This window comes from Pholcus phalangioides, unplaced genomic scaffold, assembly GCF_987345545.1.
Source record: "Pholcus phalangioides strain wild (caught in Gottingen) unplaced genomic scaffold, Ppha-v1.0 ptg000004l_1, whole genome shotgun sequence".
NCBI lineage: Eukaryota > Metazoa > Arthropoda > Arachnida > Araneae > Pholcidae > Pholcus > Pholcus phalangioides.
Genome location: NW_028301597.1, coordinates 6,142,116 through 6,169,406, shown reverse-complemented (window position 1 = coordinate 6,169,406; position 27,291 = coordinate 6,142,116). Strand labels below are relative to the sequence as shown.

General features: G+C 34.4%; 1 protein-coding gene across 3 annotated transcripts in view; it reads left to right on the top strand.

The window, feature by feature from the left end:
* The window catches only part of fidipidine (coiled-coil domain-containing protein 93), a 100,471-nt gene that overhangs the window by 11,914 nt on the left and 61,266 nt on the right, over window positions 1-27,291 (top strand). Inside the window, exons 3-8 of one of the 3 annotated variants that reach the window (XM_089255944.1) lie at window positions 7,955-8,049; window positions 10,418-10,529; window positions 10,769-10,867; window positions 17,488-17,538; window positions 20,974-21,071; window positions 24,925-24,958. In XM_089255944.1, coding sequence (XP_089112070.1) covers window positions 7,955-8,049; window positions 10,418-10,529; window positions 10,769-10,867; window positions 17,488-17,538; window positions 20,974-21,071; window positions 24,925-24,958 — 489 coding nt within the window. The remainder of the gene's footprint in view (window positions 1-7,954; window positions 8,050-10,417; window positions 10,530-10,768; window positions 10,868-17,487; window positions 17,539-20,973; window positions 21,072-24,924; window positions 24,959-27,291) is intronic. The other 2 variants (XM_089255945.1, XM_089255946.1) reach the window with 2 other exon arrangements.

Genomic DNA, 27,291 nt, shown 5'->3' with positions numbered 1-27,291 from the left:
CTCAGAGCATAAAATCCCATTCATTAATTTTTCTCTCCTCCATTCTATCCCATCCTATAAACTCATCCTTAATCATAATTTTAGGAAATCAAATTACCCGCTTAAATGTTCTTCACTCCAACTTTAATGATTTCCTATCCATATCCTCTTTTAACGATATTCACACCCTTTGGACGACTTTCAAATGTATTATAGACAAATGCTTAACTACAATACCAATTAAAAAAGTTTCTTCTAAGTATTTTCTTAATCCAGGGATCGCCAAAGGTATTATTCATCTAAAGAGGAAAATCCGCCATATTGCTTTCGAATATAAAATCAAAAAATCCAATTCACTTAAATCTGTAATTTCAGCCTGTAACCGAGACCTCAGAAACCTCATTTCCACCCAAAAGACCAAATACCTCTCTCATTCACTACCCTATTATTTAAAAACTAATCCAACAAAATTTTGCAGTTACTTTAGACCTAAATCCATTGGGCCCCACTTCCCTCAAAATTTCCTATGAAAAGACATGTTCAGAGATGGCTGCCGAATTCAATTTAGTGTTCGGCTCAGTTTTCTCAATACACCGCTTCTCAATACCAATTTTTTTACTCTATTCACAACTCATCCCGATATCTTTCCAAACAGGACATCCTAAAGTTATTGAAAAAATTGAAACCTCATTCTGTTGGCCCCAATGACATCCTAAATTCTATTCTTAAATTTTGTGCTGATGAAGTCTCAGACTATCTTTTAATTTTGTTCAATGTTTCCCTAAATACTGCTATCCTCCCTAGTAACCAGAAAATCAATAAAATCATTCCAATCTATAAATCAGGTCCACTTTCCAATCCCCTTAACTTTAGGTCAATTGCAATTACCTCCTCCTGTTGTAATATTTTCAAATATATTGTAGCAAAAGAAATTCATATCCACTTGGACTCCATCACCTTTTTTTAATGAACTCTGCTTTAGACAATCTCTCTGTACTACCTCACTATTGGCCCTCTTCATCCATGACCTCTTGGGAGCCATCGATAAAAACTACGAATGACTATACTACGAATGACTATTATTTTCCTAGATTTCTCTAAAGCTTATGATAAAGTTTCCCATGATAAACGTTTCCTTAAACTCTCTAACCTCGGCCTCAACATACAATTACTTGAATGGGTGGAGGCTTTCCTAAAATGTTGTAAACAGTTTTTCCATATTTTAAAGATCATAACTCCTCATCTGCCGGCATAAAGTTTGGTACCCCTCAAGGATCGGTCTTCTCCCCATTATTATTCTTAATTTACATCAATGACCTCCCAGAATCCCTTAACTGTACTACTAGGATTTTGCAGATGACTGTGTAATTTACAGTATCGCTCACCAAGAGTCTGATCAAGAACTTTTCCAACATAACCTGACTTTCATGGCTGACTTGTGTTCATTATGGCAGATGCCTATCAATATCTCAAAAACAGTTCATGTGAGAGTTACCCGTAAATTACTTCCTCTTGAATACTCTTACTCCATCAATAATTTAATGTTATCTGAAGTTTCTCAAATTAAATACCTCTGTGTAATAATCTCAGCTGACTTACGTTGGAACAAATAAATGTATGTTGACCATATTTAGAGAAAGATGTATTCGTGTGGGTGAATAATGTATGTATGGGTAAGTACATCTTTCTCTAAATATATGGTCGGCATATGGTCGCCTGATGTCATTTACGAGCCATTACTAGCTGATTGCTGTCACCAACCATGCATGGTACCATTCAGCATATATATGCGCTCCATTGGTTAAATATTCTGTCACTATAGCTTAGTTGATAAAGCACTCGACCGGCATTCGAGGGACCCAGGTTTGAGTCCTGATAGCGGCAGAGATGAAATTTTTCCAAAAATCAGTATCGCTATAAAATTAGCCCCTTTTTCTGTATATCTTGTATGTTGACCATGTTTATCAGAAATGTTTCAACAAACTTTTCTTTCTCTGCTGCAACCTTAAACATTCCATTTTGGATATCAGACTACTCTACTACCAATCATATATCTCTCTCCCATTCTTTCCCCTGCCGCTGAAATCTGAGACCTCCAGTAATATATTAAAACTTGAATCAATCCAAAATAAATCCACCTTATTTGTCCACGACTGTTGCTCATCTTTTGTTTCCATGTGTTCGAACTTATAAACAAACTGAATCTCTTCCCTTTCTCCACACCCTGTTATATAAGATTTTCCATGGTCCTCTCAACTTTGATACTTTGGGTATCCTAGTCAAACCATCCTACATCTAACGAAAACTCGACCAGTCCCTTAAAATAGACCTATTTTTGCTTCTACTGTGACTGCTTTAAATACGGCTTATTTCCTTGTATCATTGGTGAATGGAATGAACTACGCAGCTCTATTATCGACTCCCCCCCCCACTATCACTAGTTTTTTGTCCAATATCAAACAATATCTTGGTCACTTTTAATCGCATCCTCTTGTATAGGGCCCAGGGCCAACAATATTGTATAAATAAATAAATTTTATAGATATTAGATGAATTTGGAATGTTGTACTCAGGATACTGGTATATGAAAGGAGGAGGGTTAACTCCCCTCCTCTGAGCAGATTTTTTTTTGCAGTAGAAATTAGCCCTCTCCTCGGAAGAAGAAAAAGTTGATGATTCCTCTTCCTGACAAAAGTTCTGTGTGCGCCTTTGACTTAGAATGAGTTCACCTAAACTTTGCTGAAATAATAATGACTTAAAGATTTTTTAATTTTTCATGATTCAGCACTTTCATAACTAAGACTTAACGTTTCCAGGGTTTTTCGTCAATCCTGAAAAATATGGAATCAAAGTGATCATATTCCAGATATTTCCTTGGACTTTAATCTCATAAACATATGAGCAATTTGAACAAAAGTAGTAAGTTAGAATAAGTAATCAAAATGAAACTCATAAAAAATTAATTATTATTAATTGATACAAAACAACACATTGGTATGTAGAAATGAGTTCTCACCAGAAGGTTTCAGTACAGGCAAAAATAAAGTTATCAGGGGAGAAAGGAAGAAAAATTGTTTCGCAAATGGCTAATGGTGCTTCAAGCCTGAAGCTATGTTTAGTTATGGGTGCCAGTTACTTATTATAATTAAATTAATCTCTATTGTGACATACTTATTTTCTTGTAGAAATGTCAAGTGCAAATTATTCTTCAATATTGTTGCGAATGTAATAAAATAAGTTATTTTTTACAAAACTTATTAAGATTTGATTTTTTAAAAGTTCTACATTCTCTGCCTGTGTGTTGTAATGAAAATTTCTTCGGCATGTATCTGATGAGATCTTGTCATCTGATTCAATACTGTTTTCCTTCAGGGATCTCAGCTTATTTCCATAACTAAGCTTGAAGCTCTGATTGTATATTAGATGTATGATCCCAGTAGAGAAACACTTCTCTTGTTGACTTTAACAAATTCATCCTCACTCCAAGTATGCAATAGCCTTTCATTCAGAATTGGCAGCACTGGCGTGTGTTTGATGAAAATGGCCACATTTGCTGCCAATTCAATTACGTTATTTCAAATACAAATGCCACAACATGCAAATTGCCCAACAATGTGGCTGAAAGAATTATGCCCATAAAAATATAGACCTCAAATATAACCAAAATACAGCAACCTATACAAAAGCATATATCACCAAATATATATATACAGCCCATAGAAAAGATTATGGTTGTCTTTATCTAAGTATGGATAGCTTCTCGATTTATCCCAATATTTCTATAGTACTTCTTTTTAAATATACCAATTGTGTTAGAATTCATGATACACAAGGACGTGTACTCCATGTATGTATATCGAAATATGGATAGCTTCTCGCTTTATCCCAATGTATTTATCGTGCTTCTTTTTGAAACGTGTCAATTGTGTAAGAATTCCCGACCCCCGTAGGTAAGCTATTCCATTTATTGACAACCCTATCAGAGAAAAATTCCTTGCGACACCACGACCTGGAATTGTCTTTTACTAAATGATACTGGTGTTCCCTTGTTGAAGTAATTAATTGGCGGTGTGTTAATAACTCATGGCCTATCCTATCTATCCCATTGAAAATTTTAAACACTTCCATCATATATCCCGACACCTCCGTTCTTCCAATGTAAACACATTCAAGAAATCGAGTCTCTTCATAGCTCAAGCCATGTGTGCCAACAAGAGCACGCTAGCTCTTCTCTGAGGATGGACAGATACAGATGGACATATACAATTAGTTGAGGTATGGTCTCCAAACCTTACGGCATACTCCAGTCCAGGACTGACTAAGCACCGTAAAAGCGGAAGAATGTGAAGAAACTTTCTTAAGATTAAAACCGAGCATTCTATTCAATTTTTTGACCACTGCTAAACAGTGTTCAGAAGAATTAAGCCGCTGATCCTTGTTTCATCAGGGATTGTAATACCATTCAACTCATAGGTGAAACATGGGGTTATTTGAACCAAAATGAGCAACCATGCACTCAACGCTAAAGGTAATGCTCTATTCATTAGCCTATACTGCAATATTCAAGTTCATCTTGGAGCATCTCCCTATAGCTTGGATTTCCAACTACTCCCATTAGCTTAACGTCATCTGTGAATTTGTTAACAATCCCATCGATACTTAGATCTAGTTTCTCGATTTTTTTCACTTTTAATCGAGAGGTAAATTAAGGGCTCAAGGACACTTTATTGAGGGACTCTACTCTTCACACTTTTTCTAATCAGAAAACCCCCCATACACCATAACCCCTTGTGGCCTATGTCTCAACCACGATTCTATTCAATTCAATAAGTTACTCCTAATCCCAATCTGATGTAAACAGTTCAAGAGTTCACCATGTTGGACCTGATCGAATGCCTTCTGGAAACCAAGATAGACGAAATAAACGTGTTTGTCTTCCCAAAGCCTGCATCACGTGATCATAGAAGCAAAGGAGGTTGGTTTACACATGACTTCCTCATTCTGAACCCATCTCGGTTTTCTGACAATACATTACTCTCGTCTATCCAGTTTACCAATTACCTTTTTTATAATAATTGCCAACATTTTTGAGATGGAGCTCATCAAATTCACTGGATGATAATTAGACACGGTTTCTTTTTACTATATTTTTAAAATATCGTAACCACATTAGCAAGCTTCCAATCCCCCCAAGAAACAACACTCAGCAACACTACTGCAAATCTGCATCTGACTTAAGAAATTCATTAGCACATTCTCTAAGGATCCCATGAAAAATATCGTCCTGGCTTGCACACATATTTTTTACAAGTTTTAGGACTTCCACGTCAAATTTCATTGAGGACTCGCCATTGACACGCCCGTAATTATAACAAACTCCTACCATAAGCTTATGCCGCTTTTTATTTTCAAGCTCAACCCATGTAGATTCAATGTATCTACTCTGTTATACACTCTCTAGCCTGCAAACATGATTTCACATAAATCAAGACCACCAACCCTCCCCCTCCTTTCCTGCCAGATCAATTTTTCAAAAAGTATTGTATCCTGAGATATGTAAGAATGATTCATCCCCATTGTTTGCCCAAGATTCTGTAATGGCTACAAGGTCTAGGCCCACCACAGATATCATAGTTTTTGAAAATCTTTCTCATTTCCCAAGCTGCTGGCATTAATTAGTATACATTTTAATTCACCCTGTGATTTGGGGTCAATAGAAAAGCCATCCAAGTCAGAGGTGGGTAATTCCCTGTCAGTACTGTTATGATTATCACTAACTAACCTGCATTCTCGACTACGTGGTCTGGGAGTAAAAAACCTAACCTAAGACTATCGTAAACTTCCCCGACCCCCTCTTATTTAGATGGATCCCATCTGAACGAAGCCCGAAGCCACCTATCGGTAAATGCAGGAAGCTCCAAGAACGTGACCCCAAGTGAGGAGCAAATGTCCTTCAGGCCTATATTGAATTGGTGGATCCTACTCCTATGCCCCCTACTACCCCTCCACGTTTAAAAAATCATGGCTTTTTCTGCAAATTATTCAGTCCAGTACAATCATTGATAGTTATAAATTTTTCAGAAATTTTTTTTTTAGTCCACGTAGGCTATACTGCTTAGAGCCACCCTTTTGTGGTTTGATCTATAACTCCTAGAGTATAGGTATAAAGACGCTTTATTCATTCCACCATAAAAGTGAAAGAAATGCTAACAGATTACAACTTAAAAATTTATCAGAAAGAACAGGTACCCAATGATTGCGGTTCACCAAAAATAAGATATCTGTGAGTAGAGGCAGATTTATGGTTTTGCCGCCCTTCTTTTTTCTAGTCTAATTTTAACCACTCATTCCTTGAATTTGCTGCCCTTTGCTATGATCGGCTTGCTCTCCCCTTCCCACCTGTAAATATATGTCTCTGAGTCCTCCTTTTGGTCACTCACATACTTGCATACTCTTTTGGTTACTCCCATGCTGACCCACTCTCATTTGGCCACTCTCTCAAGTCACTCATTTTGTCATTCACATGCTTGCGCACGCTCTTGATCACTTTTGTTCACTCATGTGTTTGCATTAAAAGTAAGTCAAGTTCTACAGAATAAGGACGGGAACTTGAAAGTGTGCAAATGTTTGAGTTATTAGCGGATAAACTGCATGGTTTCTGGGTGTTATCGTTAATTACTATTACTCATACTCTTTTGTTTACTCACAAGCTTGGAAACTCTTGAGGTCAATCCCTTGACCTAGTCTCTCGTTCTCTCGGTAGGGTTGGGTTCATGGTTATAAAATTTTGCTGCTATTCTCACATGTACTAATTTTCTTAGCCACTCATTCCTAAAATCTGCCCGTCGTCTGAACTTTCCACTCTGGGCTATAGCCTGTATTATCAGAGACTGCGATCAGCAAAAAAAAAAAAAAAAAAAAAAATGGGAAGAGAGACTTTCAATGTCCATGCTTAAAAAAATTCTGAAATATAAAATGTCATGTTTTTTTTTTTTTCATTTACAGATTCAATATTGATTAAAATATACTTTTAGGGACCTGAGGGGGGAGAAAAATAAAACACCATTCAAGTGCTTAGGGCCTTCAAACATTTTAATCTTCCCCTGTACAGCAGGACATTCAGTATAAAACATTCTTTAATAATAATGGTGGCAAGTTTGACCATGAAGATGTTCGTGCAAATCTGAAATCAAGAGGAGTTCAAAGACTGACAGCTCTCTACACGCCTCAACAGAATGAAGGTGATGTGACAAATGTGAAATACACCATAGATGAAGTGGTCACAAAATTCACGTTATCCTCTGTGAAATATGACCTACGAATCAAAAGCTTTTACATCCGTGGCATAGATGTTATATGGAGTGTGAAGTAGAGATGCAATGTTACTTGAAATGCATTGTTTAATTTTCCTTTATCTTTTGTTATTCTGTTTCAGATGCTATTCTAATAGAGGCCTATAGAATGAAATTAAATGCCATTAATCAGTTTTTCAACCCAGTTTGCCCATGCTCTGACCTAAAACAGGTTTAAAAAGAAGATAAGTGGCATCAGGGTTCATGCTGCCGATCATCATTACGCCAAATCGTATTTGGCAGTGAATTCTTGAGAATTAAAATATTTTTTGTGGTGTTCTGGAATTTACATTTTATATCAGCAACTTTTAACTGTCCATGATTTGCATTTTGATTCATTTTTCCATCTTGAACTTGATATAAGTTGTTTTGGAATTCACATTTTATATGACGCGGTAATTTGGCTAAGGTTCTCTCTCATTTGGCTACAATTTTTTTTCATCTGATTAGCCAAATTACTATAATTGATATAAAGTCACGGGGAACCCTGGGTGGCATGATCACATAACTGCAGTGGAAATCACTGCAGAGAGGAGTTCCTTTTGATTAATTTTTGAAAATAATTGATAGTTGGTTCTTGTGAGGTTTATCTTGTTTTTTTTTTTTTGCTTTTCATTCTCTAGGTGGTTGGAGGAATGACCTGGTGCATTGAAACGTGTAGTGTTGATATTGATGTAGATCTTTTATTTCAAGAGAACCTTACTATTGGTCAGAAGATGTCAGTACACTTTTTTGATAATTTTTCTTTGTGTTAATGTTTTAAATTTTTTTAGTTACAGATCAGTAGCATATATCTGATTTGCATTCATATTTACCAAGTTAACATGATAATGATGGAAGTAATCGTTTTGATTTCAAAACTAATTTGACATGTGATTACACTTGAATTTTCCTGGTTGTTAGACCATAGTCCAAGATATCCCCTTCCTGAAGTTTCACCAACTTCTGTAGCAGACATCTTTATAGGTTAGATGCATTCTTAGGTGTCTGCGACAAGAGAGAAAGGCATATAACATGTAATCCCACAATATGGTTTGAAATGAGATGAAAGTGAATCCTATATGGATTAGGGTTCACAAGTCCCCCCCCCCCCTATTTCTTGGAAAAGTCACTCTTTTGTCGTCCTTTTCAGGTTTCCAGAATTATTCTTTTATTTCCTGGGGAAATTTTTTTTAACTCTGAAACATATATCTCTTCATTGGCATGAGTTTTATGAGTTTTTGTGGTCTTTTCCCCCACACATTTCACACTTTGATCAATCTTCTTCGAAATTTCCCAGAATACAAGAACCCAAGTTGCCTCCAAGCAAAGCAGCTGCTGTTGCAACCATGGCACAGCTTGTTTCAGTATAATATGAAAAGTCAGTCAGAAAAACAGCTCTGGAAGAAGAAAACTGCAACATCCATTTTGAGAATATTGTTTGCTCACCAACATGTGTTGTCGTAAACTGAAGTGGAGAGTGTTACTTCTTCCGTTCAGAAATGAAGAAAATAGGATGCAAACAACACTTGATGCTGATTCCTATGATTACTATTTATGAATCACCTCTGTCAAAAAAGCTCTCAAAGGAAAAAACTTTGAGGATTAGAATAATAAAAGTAACCAGACGGTGGGAACAATATTCCTTATAGGCAAAGGGAAACAAATTGTAATTTGCACTTTTTTTGTTCTTTTAGCATTTCTGTTTTAGCTGGGTGAACTAATTGTGATGGGGGATTTTTTTGTCAGTATAGAGTGGCTCCATCTATTGTGGAAATTGGGGGAAATGATGTTATGAAGAGTGTATGTGCAGGTGTCCTCCTTCCTCAACTTTTGAATCTGGTAGCCTTAATATGGATCTCATTGCTCCAGTGAAGCTGAAAGACATTCAGCAGGATTGGCCAACACCCATCATTATCAGTGTAAACTTTGACACATCAGAGAGAAAGAACCAGCTGTTCACTTTTTGTACTTTTAAAGAGAGAACTCGCCCTGGATCTTGAACAATTCAGCAGTCAAGCTGCTACATTTCATCGCACTAGCATTTATACAGAACATTTGTCAAGAAGTATGTAAATCAGTTCTTACACGTGTATTTTACTAGACATCAAGAAATATATTTCATACAAAAACATCTAAAAAAACCAAATTCAATAACATTTGCATATTCATAGCAGTTTGTGACATAAACTAAAACAGGTTTTTACAGGAATTCCAATAGATTTCAACCAAAACAACCCTACAGTGTAATTGGTGGTAAAATGTATCCTGAAACATGACTTACTTGTTGAAAAATACAAAATATCACTAATCCAGAAGATCATAAATCTATTATAAATTTATACAGAGTTAAGAAAATCCATAAAAGGAATATGCATAGCTAGCACCCTACATGCAGTAAGCACCACTATATCACTGAAGCCAATTGTTAATGAATAATGTTACTGTATCTTCCCACACCTCAGAGGATGTTGCTGGGCCCAGATGTAAGATAATTATTATTATTAGCATTCAGTAGGTACTTTGCTTTGAATGTTCTGTAAGCATTAGTAGCTCAGGACTATGTAACCTGTGCAGCCACACAGGGCGCTGCTATGTGAGGGGTGCGAAATCAACGAAATGGGGGGAAAATAATTACAGAAGAATTTGGAAAAGAAATGTATATAAAATTCAAATTTCAATTTATTAGATGCAATAGAATGAATGAAACCAGGTATATATATATACAATGAATATGCCTGTGTTCATGAAGTGGGGGAATGTAAAGCCCAGAATAAAGGCTTCAACAACAAAATTGTCTGCATTACCTTTCACTATATTTTGCATGGTGTATACAACCCTAAGAGTTCTCTTGGCCATTTTACTGATGCATCTTATATGCCAGATTGGTGCTAAAATGGTCTTGCATGAATGAGAAATTTGTCTTGAGCTATCCCTGTATGTAAGGTTTAAATGTTTTGTTCCATTCTTTAACTGTGTTGAAATTTTGATAAACAGCAGTGTATTTGCAAATCATTATTAAAAACAATTATTCTTCCATTTTATTGTAATTTTCTTCATAGTCATCTCCGTAGTAATGAAATTTTATCTCATATTTGTATACACAGTGCTCTTACAGAAAAAATTGTTGCAGTTCTACCCAAAATGAAGTGCCCTCATTCCCTTGAACCACATCAAATACAAGGATTGGATTTCATACATATTTTTCCAGTTGTTCAGGTAAATTTTCTTTTCAAAATGACATATTGTGTGCGTGCGTGTGCGCACTTGCTTGCTATTTCAAACAACAGTTATTGGTATCTAGTCTCTTTACAGTTGCAGAGTTTCAAGTTGGACTTTTTCAGTAGTAGTTCATTTATACAATTACAATTTTTGTAGTTAATGTCATATTGAAATGCTTGCTTTATTTCAGCAGAATAAATGTACACATGTATTTATTCTTTTATTTTGTGCTCTAGTGGCTTGTAAAGAAAGCAATAGAAACTAGAGAAGAAACTGGAGACTACATTCGGGCGTTTTCTATTTTGCAATTTCAGAAGCAATATTTTATACCTTGTGTAAGTTTGGAAAGATTTTGGTCAATTATTTCAAAAAGTTTGTGTGTAGGATGAAATAATTCTATGTGAGATCAGTGATGTTGAAACTTGATCATACTATTTTTTTTTTCAAACCAAGCACAACTCAGGTCTATCACCATAGGCAATTTACTACCTAGTGAGTTGTGCCGGAAGTGTGTGCCTAACAGTCTGAGTGCGTATCTAGTGTTGTGCATGATTTTTCAATGCTGTCATCTATGTTTCAGAAGTAGTGAGTGAAGTGTAGTGACTGAATGTTCGTACTGCTTGTGAGCCTGTTGCTGTCTGTGGTGAGACTTCTTAACTGGAAGATCGGCTCGCATTTGCACCTCAAAGTTGGGAACCACAGAAAACCAACTTCAGCCGACCACCACTGTGGTGACGGTGGGGTTCGAACCCGGATCGCTGCCATGCGAGTCCGTCACTATGGCCACTCGACCACCACAGCGGCCATACTGACTATTTGTAGAAGTTTGTATGTTTATCTTAAAACTGTCAACACGACTCTGGTATTATAAGATTTTGCATTTCTGTAAGAGAAAAATTGTGGCTATTAAAGTTCTATAAAGAAATTAAGCATCAGGTATCTTAATACATGTTCAGCTCATGCATTCGCTGCTGTGACACATGATGTTTAATGTCAGCGAAAGTTTTTCCCATGTGTTTTATTTCAATTTCAATATGTTTGTGACATGGCCTATAACAACAGCATGGTAAGGAGGGGAAGATAAGAGTAAATAAGAAGTGACACATTCCTTTCTCCCTTAGGAACTCTAATTTCATTCCCAAGAAATGTGCTTGATTGCCAGAGACAATCCTTACAGATTCTCCATGTCTTTTGAACCAAAAAATCCAAAATGTGCATCAATATTTTAGAATTTATGCTGGGAACATTGAAAATTTCTGGCTGCTTAGAACATAAGCGAAGATTGAGGATCTCAGGGATGGGGGACCAAGATGATGATGATGATAATACATATTACATATATACAGTGTTCATTTTTGATGTTGTAGGGGGGAACCCATCACCCCCCCATATCTCAGCCTATGGCTCAAAATGAGCATCAATGATGAAAAATACCTTATTTCAATGTATGGCATATGTATCCTTTCCCCAAGGTTTTGCAGGAAACTTGTAACAAATATATATATATTTTTTTTTTCAACCGAGCATGACTCAGGTCTATCGCCATAGGCAATTTAGTACCTAGTGAGTTGTGCCGGAATTGTAAGTGTGTGTACCTAACAGTCTGAGTGCGTATCTAGTGTTGTGTATGATTTTTTCAGTGCTGCCATCTATATCTCAGAAGTGAAGTGAGTGATGTGTAGTGACTGAATATTTGTACTGTTTGTAGGCCTGTTGCTCTCTGTGGCGAGACCTTTTAACGGCGAGATCGGCTCGCATTTGCGCCTCAAAGTTGGAAACCACAGAAAACCAACTTCAGCCGACCACCACTGTGGCGACGGTGGGGGCTCAAACCCGGGTCCCCGCGATGCGAGTCCGTCACTATGACCACTCGACCAACCACAGCGGCTGTAACAAATATTGCTTTTGAATGAGGAAACAATGAAAGAGTAAATTGTGTGCAATGAGAGGACAGTTTCTGTGAAGTTTTCTAATTGTAAATGTTTGGCTAATCACTACATAAGATCTATCTGATGCTTTCATTTTCATAATTCCCAGGTGTCTAACATGTAACTCTTTCAAGGAAAATTTATGCATCCAAAAGTGCTACCTCTGTCTAATTTTCCCAATAGTGATCAGTTTGTTACATACTGGGATCAGTATTTTTTATATTACCAATAGAATTTCGGTGTTACATCATTGATGCGCTGATTATTATCAATGAGTGTGATCTTGCTTCATTTTTTTCGCAGCTGGAAGCACCTGGCGATGTTCTTTCCGAACTGTTTCCAACAAAGCTTGTCGATTTTGATTTGAAAAAATTCATATAATTCCAGTGGTGTGAAATGAGTATCTGTATGTAATCAATGCATTTCTTGTAAAATATTTTGAAATCCTTGATGTCCTATTACGAGGAAGGTCCCGTGATATTTCATACACTTTCATCTGCACTATTTTTTCTAACGGGATATTATTGAAATCGTATATATTTATGGCATCAAGAGCATGCAGGGTCACACAAACCCTATCCATATTCCTAGTGTTCCACTGTTCATTAAAAACATTTCTTCACAAGTCAGTAGATGTTGTGAAAGACAATCTGCATTTTTATTATTTTTATAATATCAAATTTCATTTCCTACAGTAAATTTCAAATTTCAAGGTAGAATAATGAAATCTTACAACACATAATACAGACTGGCATTAGCATATGCAAAAGGGTTTTTGGGGTTCTAATCCCCCCCCCCCCCCTTGAGCCAAGATTATAGTGTTATTTTGTATTTTGCAGGAAAAAATTTAAACCCCCCCCCCCCCAGAAGAGAAAAAAAATCTGAACCCACCCCCCCCCCCCCTCGAGAAAATTCTGCATATGCTTATGCAGGCACTGATGATGCACACCACAAATGGTGATTTGGGGTCAATATAAATTCAGATCATTGGAATTTGGTACCTTTCTTTGTGGGGGTTATGTAAAGATGTCATAATAGCAGATAATTGAGGAAAATATTCTGCCTCTAGGGTAACAATTTCTGTTCTTTTAACACATTTCTTAACTTTTCTAAACCAGAGGGCCAGCGAAATGTCTGAAACAATTTGGCAGACCACTGAATAAAATATGGGTATCATAAGTTGCAGAGCATATTTTGCAGGGGGTAACTTGTGCAATGCACTTTCTTTCATTCGAGCACAACTGTGGTCTATCGCCACGCGTAATTTACTACTGAGTGAGTTGTGTTGGAAGTGTAAGTGTATGTGATAGTCCAAAAGTGCATATGTAGTGTTGTCTGATTTTTCAGTGCTGCCATTATGTTTCAGGAGTGAAGTGATTGAATAAATGTACTGTTGCTCTCTGTGGTGAGACTTTTAATGGGGAGATTGGATCACATTGATGACTTGAAGATGGGAACCACAGAAAACTAACTTCAGCCGACTGTCACTATGGCGATAGTGGGGTTTGAACCAGGGTTGGATTTTTAACATGACAAACTTCAAAAACTGGTTTAAACTGTCAAAAACCTAAATGAATGCTTTTGGATAATGTTTTGAACACAATTGTGGTATACGATGTGATGGAAAACTTCCTTTTTTTTGAGTATTACAATGCTTTATTTTTAAACATTAATTTATTACAAATAAAAGAAAATATTAATTATAATTTGCAATTTTGAATTTTTTGACATGAAAAGAGTTTAGAACAGATAATATGTATATAATTTTATGGTCTATTTTTTCTACCCTACTGATTACCTGTGTTCAGTTTACTTAGCAAAATATTTTATTTCGGAAACCAACTCAGTATTAAAACAGCCAAAAACTTATTGTCAATGTTTTCAAATAGTTTTTTTTAATCTGTAGATATGTTAAATAACAAAACACTTTTATTTAGATTAAATTGTTTCGTATTTTGAATTATAATTACTGTGTACAAAATATGTATTTTGATACTTTAAATTTTCTTATATGCCCAAAGTTTTATTCCATACTAGCTATAATATCCGGCGCTGCCCGGGTTTTCTTCAATGAGGCTTTTTGGGTCACGTGATATCTCCCTTTTTCTTTGAGGGACATGCAAACTGTGTCTAAGTTAACCAATATGGCAACTTCCAGCGTGAATCATGAAATAAATAAATCTAGATTCAAAGAAACGTAGAAATGAACATTTTTCCTTTTTTTAAAGGGTTGCTAGATATTTCGATTTCCCCCCCCCCCCTGAAATTCAAGTTATCGATCTGCCTGTTTCTGCTTCAAAAATGCTTAATTAAAGCTGTGGAATTTTTTGATGTACTTTACGGACCCATAATTAATTTTAAAACAGCCTAAACTATATGAATTTATGCAGTTCAATATCAAAAGACAATACGAAGACATTAAGTTTCATACTTGAGAAAGTTGAAATCAATGTTATTTCATGATTATCCAACTCAAAAGTATGTCCGGCTAATTATTTCATATTTAATTTTCTTTGCTTCGTATCTCTAAGCGAACTCAATACTTCAATAAAATTTTAAAAATTATTGATGTAGCAGGAAACCCCCACTAAATTCCCACCTTTCTACAGTAAAATTGACAATTTTAACACTGATTTCTATGGGGATCATCCTTTGCCTGTCCCTCAATGTGATGCTGATGAGGATTCTGCTACTATTGAAAAAGTGGCAAACCATTGGTAAGGCATAAATTATTGTAAATATACTGGTAGCATTAAAGAAGTAACAAACCATTGTAAAGGCATATACATGTCTGAAACGCATTGCTAGGGAACCATGGTAACCAAAGTAAACGTTCCGAAAGTGATTGTTGAGGCCCAGAAACCATTGTTGCCCGACAGTTTTTTGACCATTTGGGGCATTTGCCCTGCTCTGACGAAATTTTAAAAGTAGCCTATCGTTCAAGTCGGGTCCCATTTGGTATATATTCAAAATTTGGCGACGATCGATCTAAAATTGTAGATTTGTATAGAGAACACACACACGCGCGCACACACAAAATCAATTTTATACATATAGATTAAAAATTCTCCCACACAGCATCTTTTAATACACTAGTTGAACTCATTTATTCTCACCTAAAAATTTCTTTGCTCAAGTTGTATAAATCCAGAGTTTTAAAGAGTATTTTCAATCAAAGCACACCTGGCAGGACTTGATACCCAAAGCATTGTTTCACACGTTTAGATACAGCTTCGATTGGAATAAAAATTGTGTTATATAAATGTTAGTAAATGTACCATATCATAGCAAACTCAGTTATTTTCACTTTTGCACTAAGAATAGGTTATAGGTGTTTCTTAAGCATCATATACAAGTATGCAAGCTAGCACTGCCAAATTAAAGGACTTTTTTTAGTCCTACAATTGAGTATTTTGATTGCTAGATATATTCTAATGTTATGCACAATAAGGGTATTGTTTTATGTATCACAGTGATGATCTAGAGATAATTTAATAACAGAAATCAGCATTTGCATGTATGGTGTAAAAGAACTTTAAACACCTGTTATGAAAAGAGCACAGCAGATGTTTATATCAGTTAAAGAAATTTTTCAGAGTCAAAAATCATCTTGAATTGAAGAATATTAAATAGTTCCATAGTTTTCCCTTCAGCTTTTATGTTGTGCTCTATTCAAATTGCATGTTTCATAAGAAAAAATATATATATAATTGTCCAAAATGTGTAGAGTATAAAATTATTTTACAATTGTATTAAATATTTATTCTTTGTGTAACATAGTCACTTTAAACGTTACATGCAATTAATGTGTGTATTTCCCAATGGGAATTTTTATGTTGAAAAGCAATATTTGAGTTTTTTTGACATGACAGAGAGGTCTAGGTGAAGGTTTTGTACCAGAAGAGACATGAGACGGTTTTGTTGGGGAATTTAGATAATAAATGACTATAAGAATCAAGAATCATCTGTAATAACCATGAGCAACACGTCAACCGTAACAAAAGATTAAAACTGCCCCGTTTCAGCGGGGGGGGGGAACAGAAATTTCAGCAAGAAAAGTGAGTAACAAAATTCTAAACTTTTCCGTATCATTATTATTATTATGTGGTGCTATTCCTACATTTACACGTGAAAACACATTTAATCTGCTTGTTAATTTTTAGTTTTTTTTATTTAACATTCATTTTTCCCATATAAATTTAAAAAAAATTAAAATCCATAAGTTTTTGAGAGCCATGGTTAATATACAGTATTTTAAAATTATATGTTGCTTTCATGTTTGGAATTTTTTTTTATAAATAAATTTCAGCTGAGGGAAAGGGAAATATTGCGGAAAAATATTACTATGTTTTTTAGTGTTACTTTTACGCGCATTAAACTACATGTAAAAAAGATTTTCTCAATGAGATTGGCAAGAATCGGCCATATCTTAGCAAGACTGCGCCGCATCAATGCATTGGTTAAGAGGCTTTCATTCCCATAGGAATGAGTGATGCGGTTTCCTTGTTCCCCCTTCACTGCAAAGAGTCAAACTGAAACGGACTATAGTGGGTGCTATTGTCAAATAGATTGATCTGTTACGCTATTTTCAATCTATACAAAAATGTGTCAAGTGTGATGTTAAACTCAATCTATAAGATGCTTTGGACTTTCTTCAGAAACAATTTAGCTCCTTCAAAATTTTTTCAAGTTGCATCTAGGATCCTCCCATGGCACACTAGTTGAAAACCCTGCTCTATACCATGTTGATTTCACTGAAATTTTTTCAATAATAATTTTTTCACTGATAATTTTCCTAAAGTGTATTTACACATAGCGAGTGTGCAGGTATATCATAAATGCTTCCGTTTTATGTAGATGAAGAAGGAAATGTTGTAATGAAGTACATGAATGAATGAAGGGAGCGTAGGTGGCATGTTTAAAAAAGTCTTGTATTGATACAAATCAAAAATAGATTGATGTAATGAAAACTTTTTGATGTAATTCAAGCTTTTAAACCAATATGGTGATATAAGTTTTTTTCGTAGAAGCTGTCAAATCTTTTTGAACAGATGAAGTATTCATACAAAGAGGTCAAGGTATTCATAATTTTCTACACTATTGGCTCTAGTTTGCTGAAATTTTATTCATCTGCTTAAATTAACCTATTTGCATTTGTAACTGGAATAATCCACAGATGTTGAGCATCCCTTATGAGCATGAAATATGCTTGTGTGTATGGTATAAAAAAAACCAATTTATTTATTGATGTGTGCAGGGTTCGTTCATGTATATATATCCGATAATTATTTTCAAAATATCAAGATGTATTATCTTTTCGATATTTTGTGTCAAAAGAATTTGGTATTTTAATTGGTAAATGAGTTTATCAATCATAAATTAGTTCATCTGTAAATAAATAAACAGATTTGTTCAAATGTAAAATATTCAGTTGAGAATGGATTAGTACCTTTAGTCAAGAATGAGCTGATATTTTTAGTTGAGAATGAATCTGACATTTTCAGTTCAGAAGAGTCTGATATTTTCATTCGAGGATGGTTTGACATTTTCAGCCATGGATAGGATAATATTTTCAGTCTGGTGTTTTCAGTTGTAAAGGGCTGATATTTCCAGTAAAAAATGGGCTGATATTTTCAATTGCGAGAATGAACAGATATTTTCAGCTAAGAATGATTTGATATTTTCAGCCACAAGTGGGCTGATATTTTCAGTTTCACGTTTTCAGTTGTAAATGGCTGAGATTTTCAATAGAGTATGATTTGATACTTTCAGCCAAGAATGGTTTGATATTTTCAGCCAAGAATGGTTTGATATTTTCAGCCAGAAATGAGCTAATATTTTCAGTCAAGAATGGGCCGATATATTCAGTAGAGGATGTTTTGATATTTTTAGCCACAATTGGACTGATATTTTCAATCATAAATTGGCTGATATTTTCAGTCAAGAATGAGCTGATATCTTCAGCCAAGAATGGTTATTTTCAGTCGAGAATATGGGCTGATATTTTTTTATGGGCATCTTTTTTCAGCCACATTGTTGCACATTATGCCTTTGTATTTTGATTCAAGGATGGTTTGATATTTTCAGCCAAGAGTGGACTGATATTTTTTGTCTCATGCCATTGTAAAATGGGCTGATATTTTCAGTCATAAATCAGCTGATATTTTCAATTGAGAATGATTTGATATTTTCAGTTGAGAATGGTATGATATTTTCAGTTGAGAATGGTTTGAAATTTTCAATTGAGAATGATTTGATATTTTCAATTGAGAATGATTTGATATTTTCAATTGAGAATGATTTGATATTTTCAATTGAGAATGATTTGATATTTTCAATTGAGAATGATTTGATATTTTCAATTGAGAATGATTTGATATTTTCAATTGAGAATGATTTGATATTTTCAATTGAGAATGATTTGATATTTTCAATTGAGAATGATTTGATATTTTCAATTGAAAATGGTTTGATATTTTCAGCCACAAAAGGACTGATATTTTCAGCCACAAAAGGACTGATATTTTCAGCCACAAAAGGACTGATATTTTCAGCCACAAAAGGACTGATATTTTCAGCCACAAAAGGACTGATATTTTCAGCCACAAAAGGACTGATATTTTCAGCCACAAAAGGACTGATATTTTCAGCCACAAAAGGACTGATATTTTCAGTTGAGAATGGTTTGATATTTTCAGTCGAGAATGGTTTGATATTTTCAGTCGAGAATAGGCTGATAATTTTCAATCATTGATGGTTTGATGTTTTCAGCCAAAAATTGGCTGATATTTTCAGTCAAGAATTGTTTTCTATTTTGAGTTGAGAATCAACTGGTATTTTAAGTCAGGAAAAAGTATAGATTTTTTCAAAAATATCATATTTTACCCACTTCTCCAGTTAAATGTGAAAAAGGATTTAAAATATCTTAATAATTATCAAGTGTAAATCTTTGTCAAGTTTTAAATATTATAAATTTTAGTTTACACCATTTGTGAAAACATTTATAAACTACTATAGCTCGACTATTCTATCGAAAATATCAGATCACAATTTCGATGTTAAATGCAAAAAGTTATGTGAAACACAAATTTATTTATAAATATCTGATGAATGTTTTCAGGTAAAAAGATATGTTCTAACTATTAGTTTACATCAAGCCTGAAAATATTCATTATCACCAATATTTTAACTATTCTATCAAAAATATCAGATATATATATCAAAATTATATCGGATATATCAGATATTTTCGAAAATATGATATTTACGAACCCTGGATGTGTGGTGTGTGTGTGATACAGGTCCGATAGTCCATTTGCATCATCCCTCTAATTTCACTAAGTTGCTGATATATTAGATGTATTCATGAATCAAATTAAGTCTAGTTGAGTCTGATTTTCCAATTCTGCCTAAATATTTTTATTCCTATATAGACAAGGTGCATGTGCAATTTAGTAGTAGTAACAAATGATGTAAATAAAAAAAATTCTGGAGGTTGCTTTTTGAAAGTGGCTATAAATTGTTAGTCCTGGTCTAATTTTCTCTGATGTAAAGAAAATGATTATGGAAAAAACATTAATTGAATGATATTTTTTTTTGGCTTGATCAAACAGCAATGAATGAAAATGATGATCTTATATTATATGGCTCATTTATTATAACTAACCATGTATTCTGTTACCAAGCCAAGTAATTTTGTTCAAAAATTTGTTCTTATAATGAGGATGTCAACTTATATACAGGCCAGGTTTTGAGAAGAAAAAAAGTTCAACTAGAGTTTTTTTACCAACACACCATGTAACAGAGAACACAACCTCCAGCTATTCTAAATGCAGCCTGTAAACTGAGGTTCATCTTGCCCGTGAAAGCAAGGTCATCTTAAAAAACATTATTGGAACACAAGCCGAGCAGTCTACTGGGGTCCAGTATAAGTAGGTCACAATTGGTATGCAGTTTCATCTGAGACTCCCTCATGAGAGCCAAGATGACCCTTGAGCCATTTTTACTGTACATGGGTGAGCCCCATGGGTTAAGAAAGCCCTATGCAAAAGGTATTCTTTAGTAATTTATCAACCTGACACGATAAGTATGCCAGTTTGTAGCCAGCGAATGATAACTATTTTGCATATTTATTTTAATTATCTGGGTTTTTTTAGGGGGTTCCTCTTAGACAATAGGTTTTATATTTTTTTAACCTTTTGGTGTTCCTCAAAGAGAAGGGATGGGGTCTGCTTATATGCAGGTTTTAATTTTTTTGTCATTTTTGATGGTCTTTAGGGAGGGAGGTTGGCTTACATATAAACAGGCTCTATATGATATAGTTATTAATACCATTCAATTATGAGGCTGAACTTTCTAAAAATCTCATATATAAGATAAAATAGAAGATAACAAAGATAAGTTGAGAAATTTTATGGATTAAGATAAATTAAGAATAATGGCATGTGACCAATGTAAATGAGTAGTTGATAAAAATTTCATTTGACAATTTATTTTTCTATTCAAATTTTTAGAGTTCCTGTATACCACAGCGTATTTATAAACATCATGCTCCTCAAAAAATCAAACATGAGCAAATGAGAGTTCAAACTACTTTGCTGGAGTACGGAAAGTGAGTTAGCTGAATAACTTGAGTTTAATAAAATTTAAAAATCTACTACTTACTTTTGGTTCTAACAAAATATGTAATTCGCTCATCCAAATGTTAATTAGGAAATTAATTTTTGTAACAAATTCCACTGTTTCTAGTTTTTTCTCGCTTTCGTTAAAGTGGAGTGGTTTTATTATCAGTTTTTGTTTTCTTGCTCAAAGACAATTTCCAAGTTCGTCAAATCATTTGCATAGTAAATAAATAGCATAATTTTGAACTAACTTTTTAAGACTGGTGATAAAGTTTTACTCCATATAATAAAAAATGACCAAACCCTCAAGGACACTAAACTACTGTTAAAAAGGTGTTCTTGTGGTTTTCAGCTATACGGTCTACTCTACATCATGGAGAATTCATGTCATGTTCGTCCTTTAAGATTTGTCAACAAAAATTTGACAATGTGTTGAAGTCACTTTGTTGAAGTACTTTTTAAATTTTTCCCTCCCTTGCCCTTTTTTTGAATTTCTGCCCTTCTCTTTTTCTTTAAAAATTTCTACTCTTCTTCCACCATCCAAGCTTTTCTGAATTTCTGGTCCTTGTGTGCTTTCTTTTTTAAATTTCGCTCATCCTACTTGAGTTTTTCTTGCATTTTAAAATTTGTCTCCTGAATTTCTACACCTTCCTTGTATTTTTTTATGAACTTCTGTCCAAATCATTTTCATAATTTTTTCATCTTTAGTTGTTTCCTTGGCTTCTACTTTTGTTCCTCAAATACAGTGAAACCTGTATAAAACGGAACATCAATAGACTGAAATAATAATAATCCATTTTATAAAGGTGCAAATAAAAGCACTAATCATTGAGCATACTATATTTTGATTTCATTTAAGGCAGGTTTCTGTAGCAGTTTTGCTTGGCTGCATATGGTGTTCTGATTGACTGAGAAATATGAACTTGATTATTACACTGTAATTCAAGTTAACTAAATTATCTTTCAATAGTTATCTGCAGTAATCCCGTAATGCTTATGATTCATGCTTGAATTCAAGTACTAGGTATTTTTTAAAGAAATTGGTGCAATTCGTAATTCATGTAAATTTGAGTATTTCTGCATTTTAATATATTATTCATGTATAAATATGTACTGAATCAGATGTATTCTTGTAAAATTTACAATATATAAAAATGATATATTGTGATAGGTTCACCACCATGCTCTTAACTATTTTCAAACAGTGTGTATTAGGGTGGAACGAAAAAAAAAAAAAATTCGAAATCGCTATTGTAATAGAATTTAAAATATGCCTTTATGTGAAGAAATGCCATTCCTAATTTTTTTTCCCAAAATTCAAACTTCTTGAGGTTCCTCATCGCCTCTAAAGTTTTACGCACGTGTGGAATTCTATAGCATGACACCGCGGAGGAGGCTTTCCTATTCCCATGAAAATGTGATTTGTTAAGTGAACTGGATGTTTTTCCCTTGTTTCCAGTATTCATCTGTAATCTTACCCCTTAACTGAGAGGGCGTATAGCAGTCAAAATGACGACCAGAAGCTTTTATTGACATTTTAGGAAATCCTAAAGAGTTGGATTCTCGGGTCTTGCCCACCTATGGTGATGTTATGCTTTGTTATTTGCTGACTCCACGCAATATGAAGGCACAACAATCAAGAAAAAATCCAGCTATTGCAGACATTCTTGAAATTATCGTGACAAAGATAGAAAATATTTGGAAAATTGCTTCAATTCTTACGGTTTCTCACCAACGGATATGTAAAATTTTCAAAGACTTTTACTGTAAATACAAGAATCTTCAGAAAAATATAAAAGCAAGAAAAGATTCTCAAACTTTCAAGTTGAACTTGAAATCTTTTCACTGCGAAGAACGGAAATTGTTCGACATTGCAGCATGCAGATGTGATTTTGAAGAGTTTAAGTGTGACAAGTTGAGAAAGGTTCCAAATTTAGAGCAAGATTTCTTGCAATATCAAAGAAGTACACGCAAGATGGCCATTGGTCGAGTAGATGTCCTAACAACAAAGAAATTGAAAAAACAATGAACAAAGGAAAATGAAAATGGTATCCCATTTGAAGTCATCTCAAGAAGAAACGGCAGAAACTAGTTCATCAACCATTGAAAACTCATCTATATCCAACAATTCTGAGGAAAGTGATCTACGATATATGAGCCAAATCACAGTTTGCCGTTGAAGTTAGCATTTCCATCTACCAGTACCTGAAGCTGGTCCATCAATCTGTGCTGAAGCAAGTACTTCGTTTGCTTTTGAAGCTCTACCATCCTCACAGATGAGAACTAAATTACCAAATGTTGCTCTTGCTTGTGATAGAATTGGTGTGTCTGATCGATCAGCTGCAATTATTGTGAATGCTGTGCTGGAAGATGTTGGGTTATTGACGAGAGAGAAGACAAATATGACAATAGACCAGATGAAAAGAAGGCGTGAAAGAGCATCACAGAGTGTTCTTTTGCAAGATAAAATTCCTAGAACAAAATGTGCGAGGAATATATTTTGATGGTCAAAAAGACAAAACCTTAGTTAATGTCAAAGAAGGTGATTCTTTCCATAGAAGAACCATATCTGAAGAACACATAACCATATTGCTGGAACCAGAGTCAATTTATCTCGGTCACACAACTCCAAGAAGCAGTAGAGCAAGGGATATAAAGTCATCAATCCTAGACTTTTTGAAGCAAGATTTTGATACGAAGGAATTGATGGCGATCGGATGCGACGGAACTGTTACCAACACTGGTTATAAAAATGGTGTTATCAAATTACTAGAGAAAGAAATAGGCCATCCCTTGCAATGGCTTATTTGTCTTTTTGACTTCAATGAGTTACCTCTAAGGCATCTTGTTAAGCATCTAGATGGATGTTCCATCAGGCCACACGGCCTTCAAGGTGATATCAGAAAAAGTTTGGAAAATTGTGAAAGATTACCTATATATATATATATATATATTGTGATATTTAAACCAATCTCTAATACCCTTCCAATAATGGACAGTGACAGCAGTGATTTAAGTGCAGATCAGATATATGTCGTGGAAATAGTACGGGCAAAAAACTGAGAATCAAGAAAATTCTAAAAATTAGAAATGAAGGATTTTATCAGATGCACAAATCCGTACATTCCATGTTCCGAAAATAAACTTTTCTGCTAAGCACTATTCGGAACTAATTGCATGTGATCAAGTGCGAGTGACTGAACCACCTATTATAAAAAATCAGGAAATGGACCCACAAAAATTATCTGAACCTGCTTTTCTATGCTATCGCATCACACACAAGCAGTTGAACGGTGAGTACGACTAGTAACTGAAGCATCTATTGCTGTATCAACAACCGAGAGTTGTGAAGGCTTCATTCAAGCCAGAGTAAAATCAAGGAGTTCTCTTCCATTGTTCGAAAAAAAAACGGACTATTTTGCAAAAAAGTGAAATGTAATAAGGGTGATAACAGAGAAAGCAATAGAGGCATCCTCCTGACACCTTTATCATCAAACTATGTTTTTTTTTTTTATATAATTTGGAACATGGTTATAGTTTTGTCCCCGCCCCATCCCTCCAAAAAAGGGGTTATTTTATATATATGTAATGTTTACATAGATTTTTATAATGTACACTTAGAAAAGTCTTTTTGCTCGACCTTTAGGGTCCGTGAGGAACCTCAAGATATTAAAATATTTTCCTAGATTTTGGTATAACGTCTTAAAACCTTGAAAGGCATCTTTTGAATACTAAGGCAACATCAATTTCCAAAAAAAGTGAAAAAACACCCTTTTTCATTCCACCCTAGTGTGTATACTTATTGTAAAATTGAATTTAAGATGAATACATTTTTTTCAACAGGAAATTTTATTCCACAGATGTTTTGCAAAAAAAAGTAAGAATAAACCATTATTTTTATTTAATTCTGATACTAATTTCATTCTCTTGCTGTTAAAATCAGAAAAAAATACATCGCTTTTCAAAAGTTTAATACACGATATAAATTTTGAAATAATGAGAGTATCTACCATGATTTTTATTCAGTGAAACTTAAGAGAATTAATGGCAATATATGCAATTATCAAATGATTTATATATACTGCTGTGCAAGAATAAATAATTAATATAATAATAATAAATATATATACACAGCAGTATATATATATATCTGTAGCTTTTTTTCCCCAGACATGCTGGAATAGAATATGAATATACTTTTAAATTCAATTTTGTGAAAAATAGCTTTAAAAAGAAAACCAATATTTTCTAGATTTTATGCCGAGGTGAACTCTAAAAGAAAAGTAATCTATTCTCCGCTGGGATCAAAACCTAGGCCTTCTTGCAAACTGGGCTTAGAAGTTATTACTATAAAGCAGCGGTTCTCAACCTTTTGTGACTCGCGGAGCCCTTTCTGGTGTATAATGTCTATGGGGGAGCCCCGTAGGCATATTTTTTATTTATCAAAGTTACTGATTTCCTTTAATTATTCAAAAAATTTATATAATATTTTTTTCAAATTTACAATTTTTTATATTTTCCTCGAGCGGCCGCGGAGCTCCTGGAGAGTTCACACGGAGCCCCAAGGGCGGGCGGAGCACCGGTTGAGAACCTCTGCTATAAAGTATCTTATCATGGGAAATAAAAAATTAATTTATATTAAGTACTGGAGCCAAAGAGTATAAATAAGGTGTGTGACGTATTGTGTGGGATATCGGAACTTTCGTACAATTTATTTTTTAAATAATTTTTAGAGAATGCATAGATGATGAGATATATATTGCAACAACATATAAACATTGATGACTCTTGGGCTGTGCCACCCACACAGGGAAAGTACTGGATCAGGAGTAAAGAGGAAAAATAATTGTAGAAAAGTTTAGAAAATGTGTTTCTCTCTCTCGTCTGTGAAAACACTCAAACTATATTGGATTAATGACTCTCAGAGAAAACTAATTTTTTATGCATTTTATCTAGCTAGCAACACATTTATGAATTTTCAGGATCGCTTCACTAATGAGGCTTATACGCCAAAGTGACGCGTAATCATGTCTCGTGTGGGTGAGAATTTTGTCTCAAGGCTATAACGAGGCTGCCACCCCTGGTATACAGAATTTCTAAAAATATATATATATATATTTTTTAATTTTTACAAATTTCCAATTTTTTATACCCTTCAAGATGGGGCACCCCCCTAGGCTTATGCCTGTGTGAGCACCCATGGGTCAAAAATACTACCAATGCCCCTGGGCATGTTATTTTGTCATCATTGCTTTTGAGTTCACAATAAGGTTGTGTCGGACCATTGTCCATTAACAGCAGTGCTTCCTGAGGCAACTGTTTTTTGGCCATGTGAGTTCTAACTTATGAAACTTTGTGGAACCATTCTGAAAAAATTGTTTAGTCCATCTAAGCATTTTTTTGGGAATAATAGTTTACAGGCAATGCGTTCATATTTAAATTTTTGAAAGCACAAGGATTTTTGTATTTACTTATTACAAGCAGGGGTAATTTCATTGCCTGTGGCATTTGCAGCAACCATAGCAGTGATCTGATGTTTTTGTGCCTTAAGACCTGCAAAAATAGACCTAGTAAAAGCATCTGAAAACTGTATATAAGTATGCTTTCTGAATCCCTTCAAGATGGGAACATTCAAATTTCAGACAACATATTTTTGAGAGCAAAAGTTAACAGGTGTGTCAAAATGTAGTTATTATTTGTTTTTTGAATTGTAAAAATTAAATGTTTCACATTTTAATTTCCCCTTAATAATCTGTATGTTAAACTTATATTTTCTCCATCTAGTACCCTTAAAATGCTTTCCTGCACACCTGGTTAAGAAGCACTGATGTATAGATTCACTTCAGATTTTCTGAGCAAGGTAGTTCAGGATCAAAACTGTTTCCATAATACTTGGATTGAGTAGAGTGAATGAGATTTTTTTTTTGTAATATGATCATATGCATACGCAAGGTTTTCTCAAGGTGGGTGGTTTTTGCTGCAAATTTCACTTTGAAATCTGAGCTCGTTCTTCTCCTCTGCATACACCGATGTGTGTGATCCTAATTAGTTTGTCTATCTGGAATATTGAATCCAACTTTTAGAAGTTCATATTCACAGATTTCACAAATATTTCTATAAGTTTCAGCAGTGTTATCTTAACTTCTAAAACAGGTAGCGAAGTGCCTCAAATGTGATTTCAGATCATCCATGTTGAACAAACACTACAAA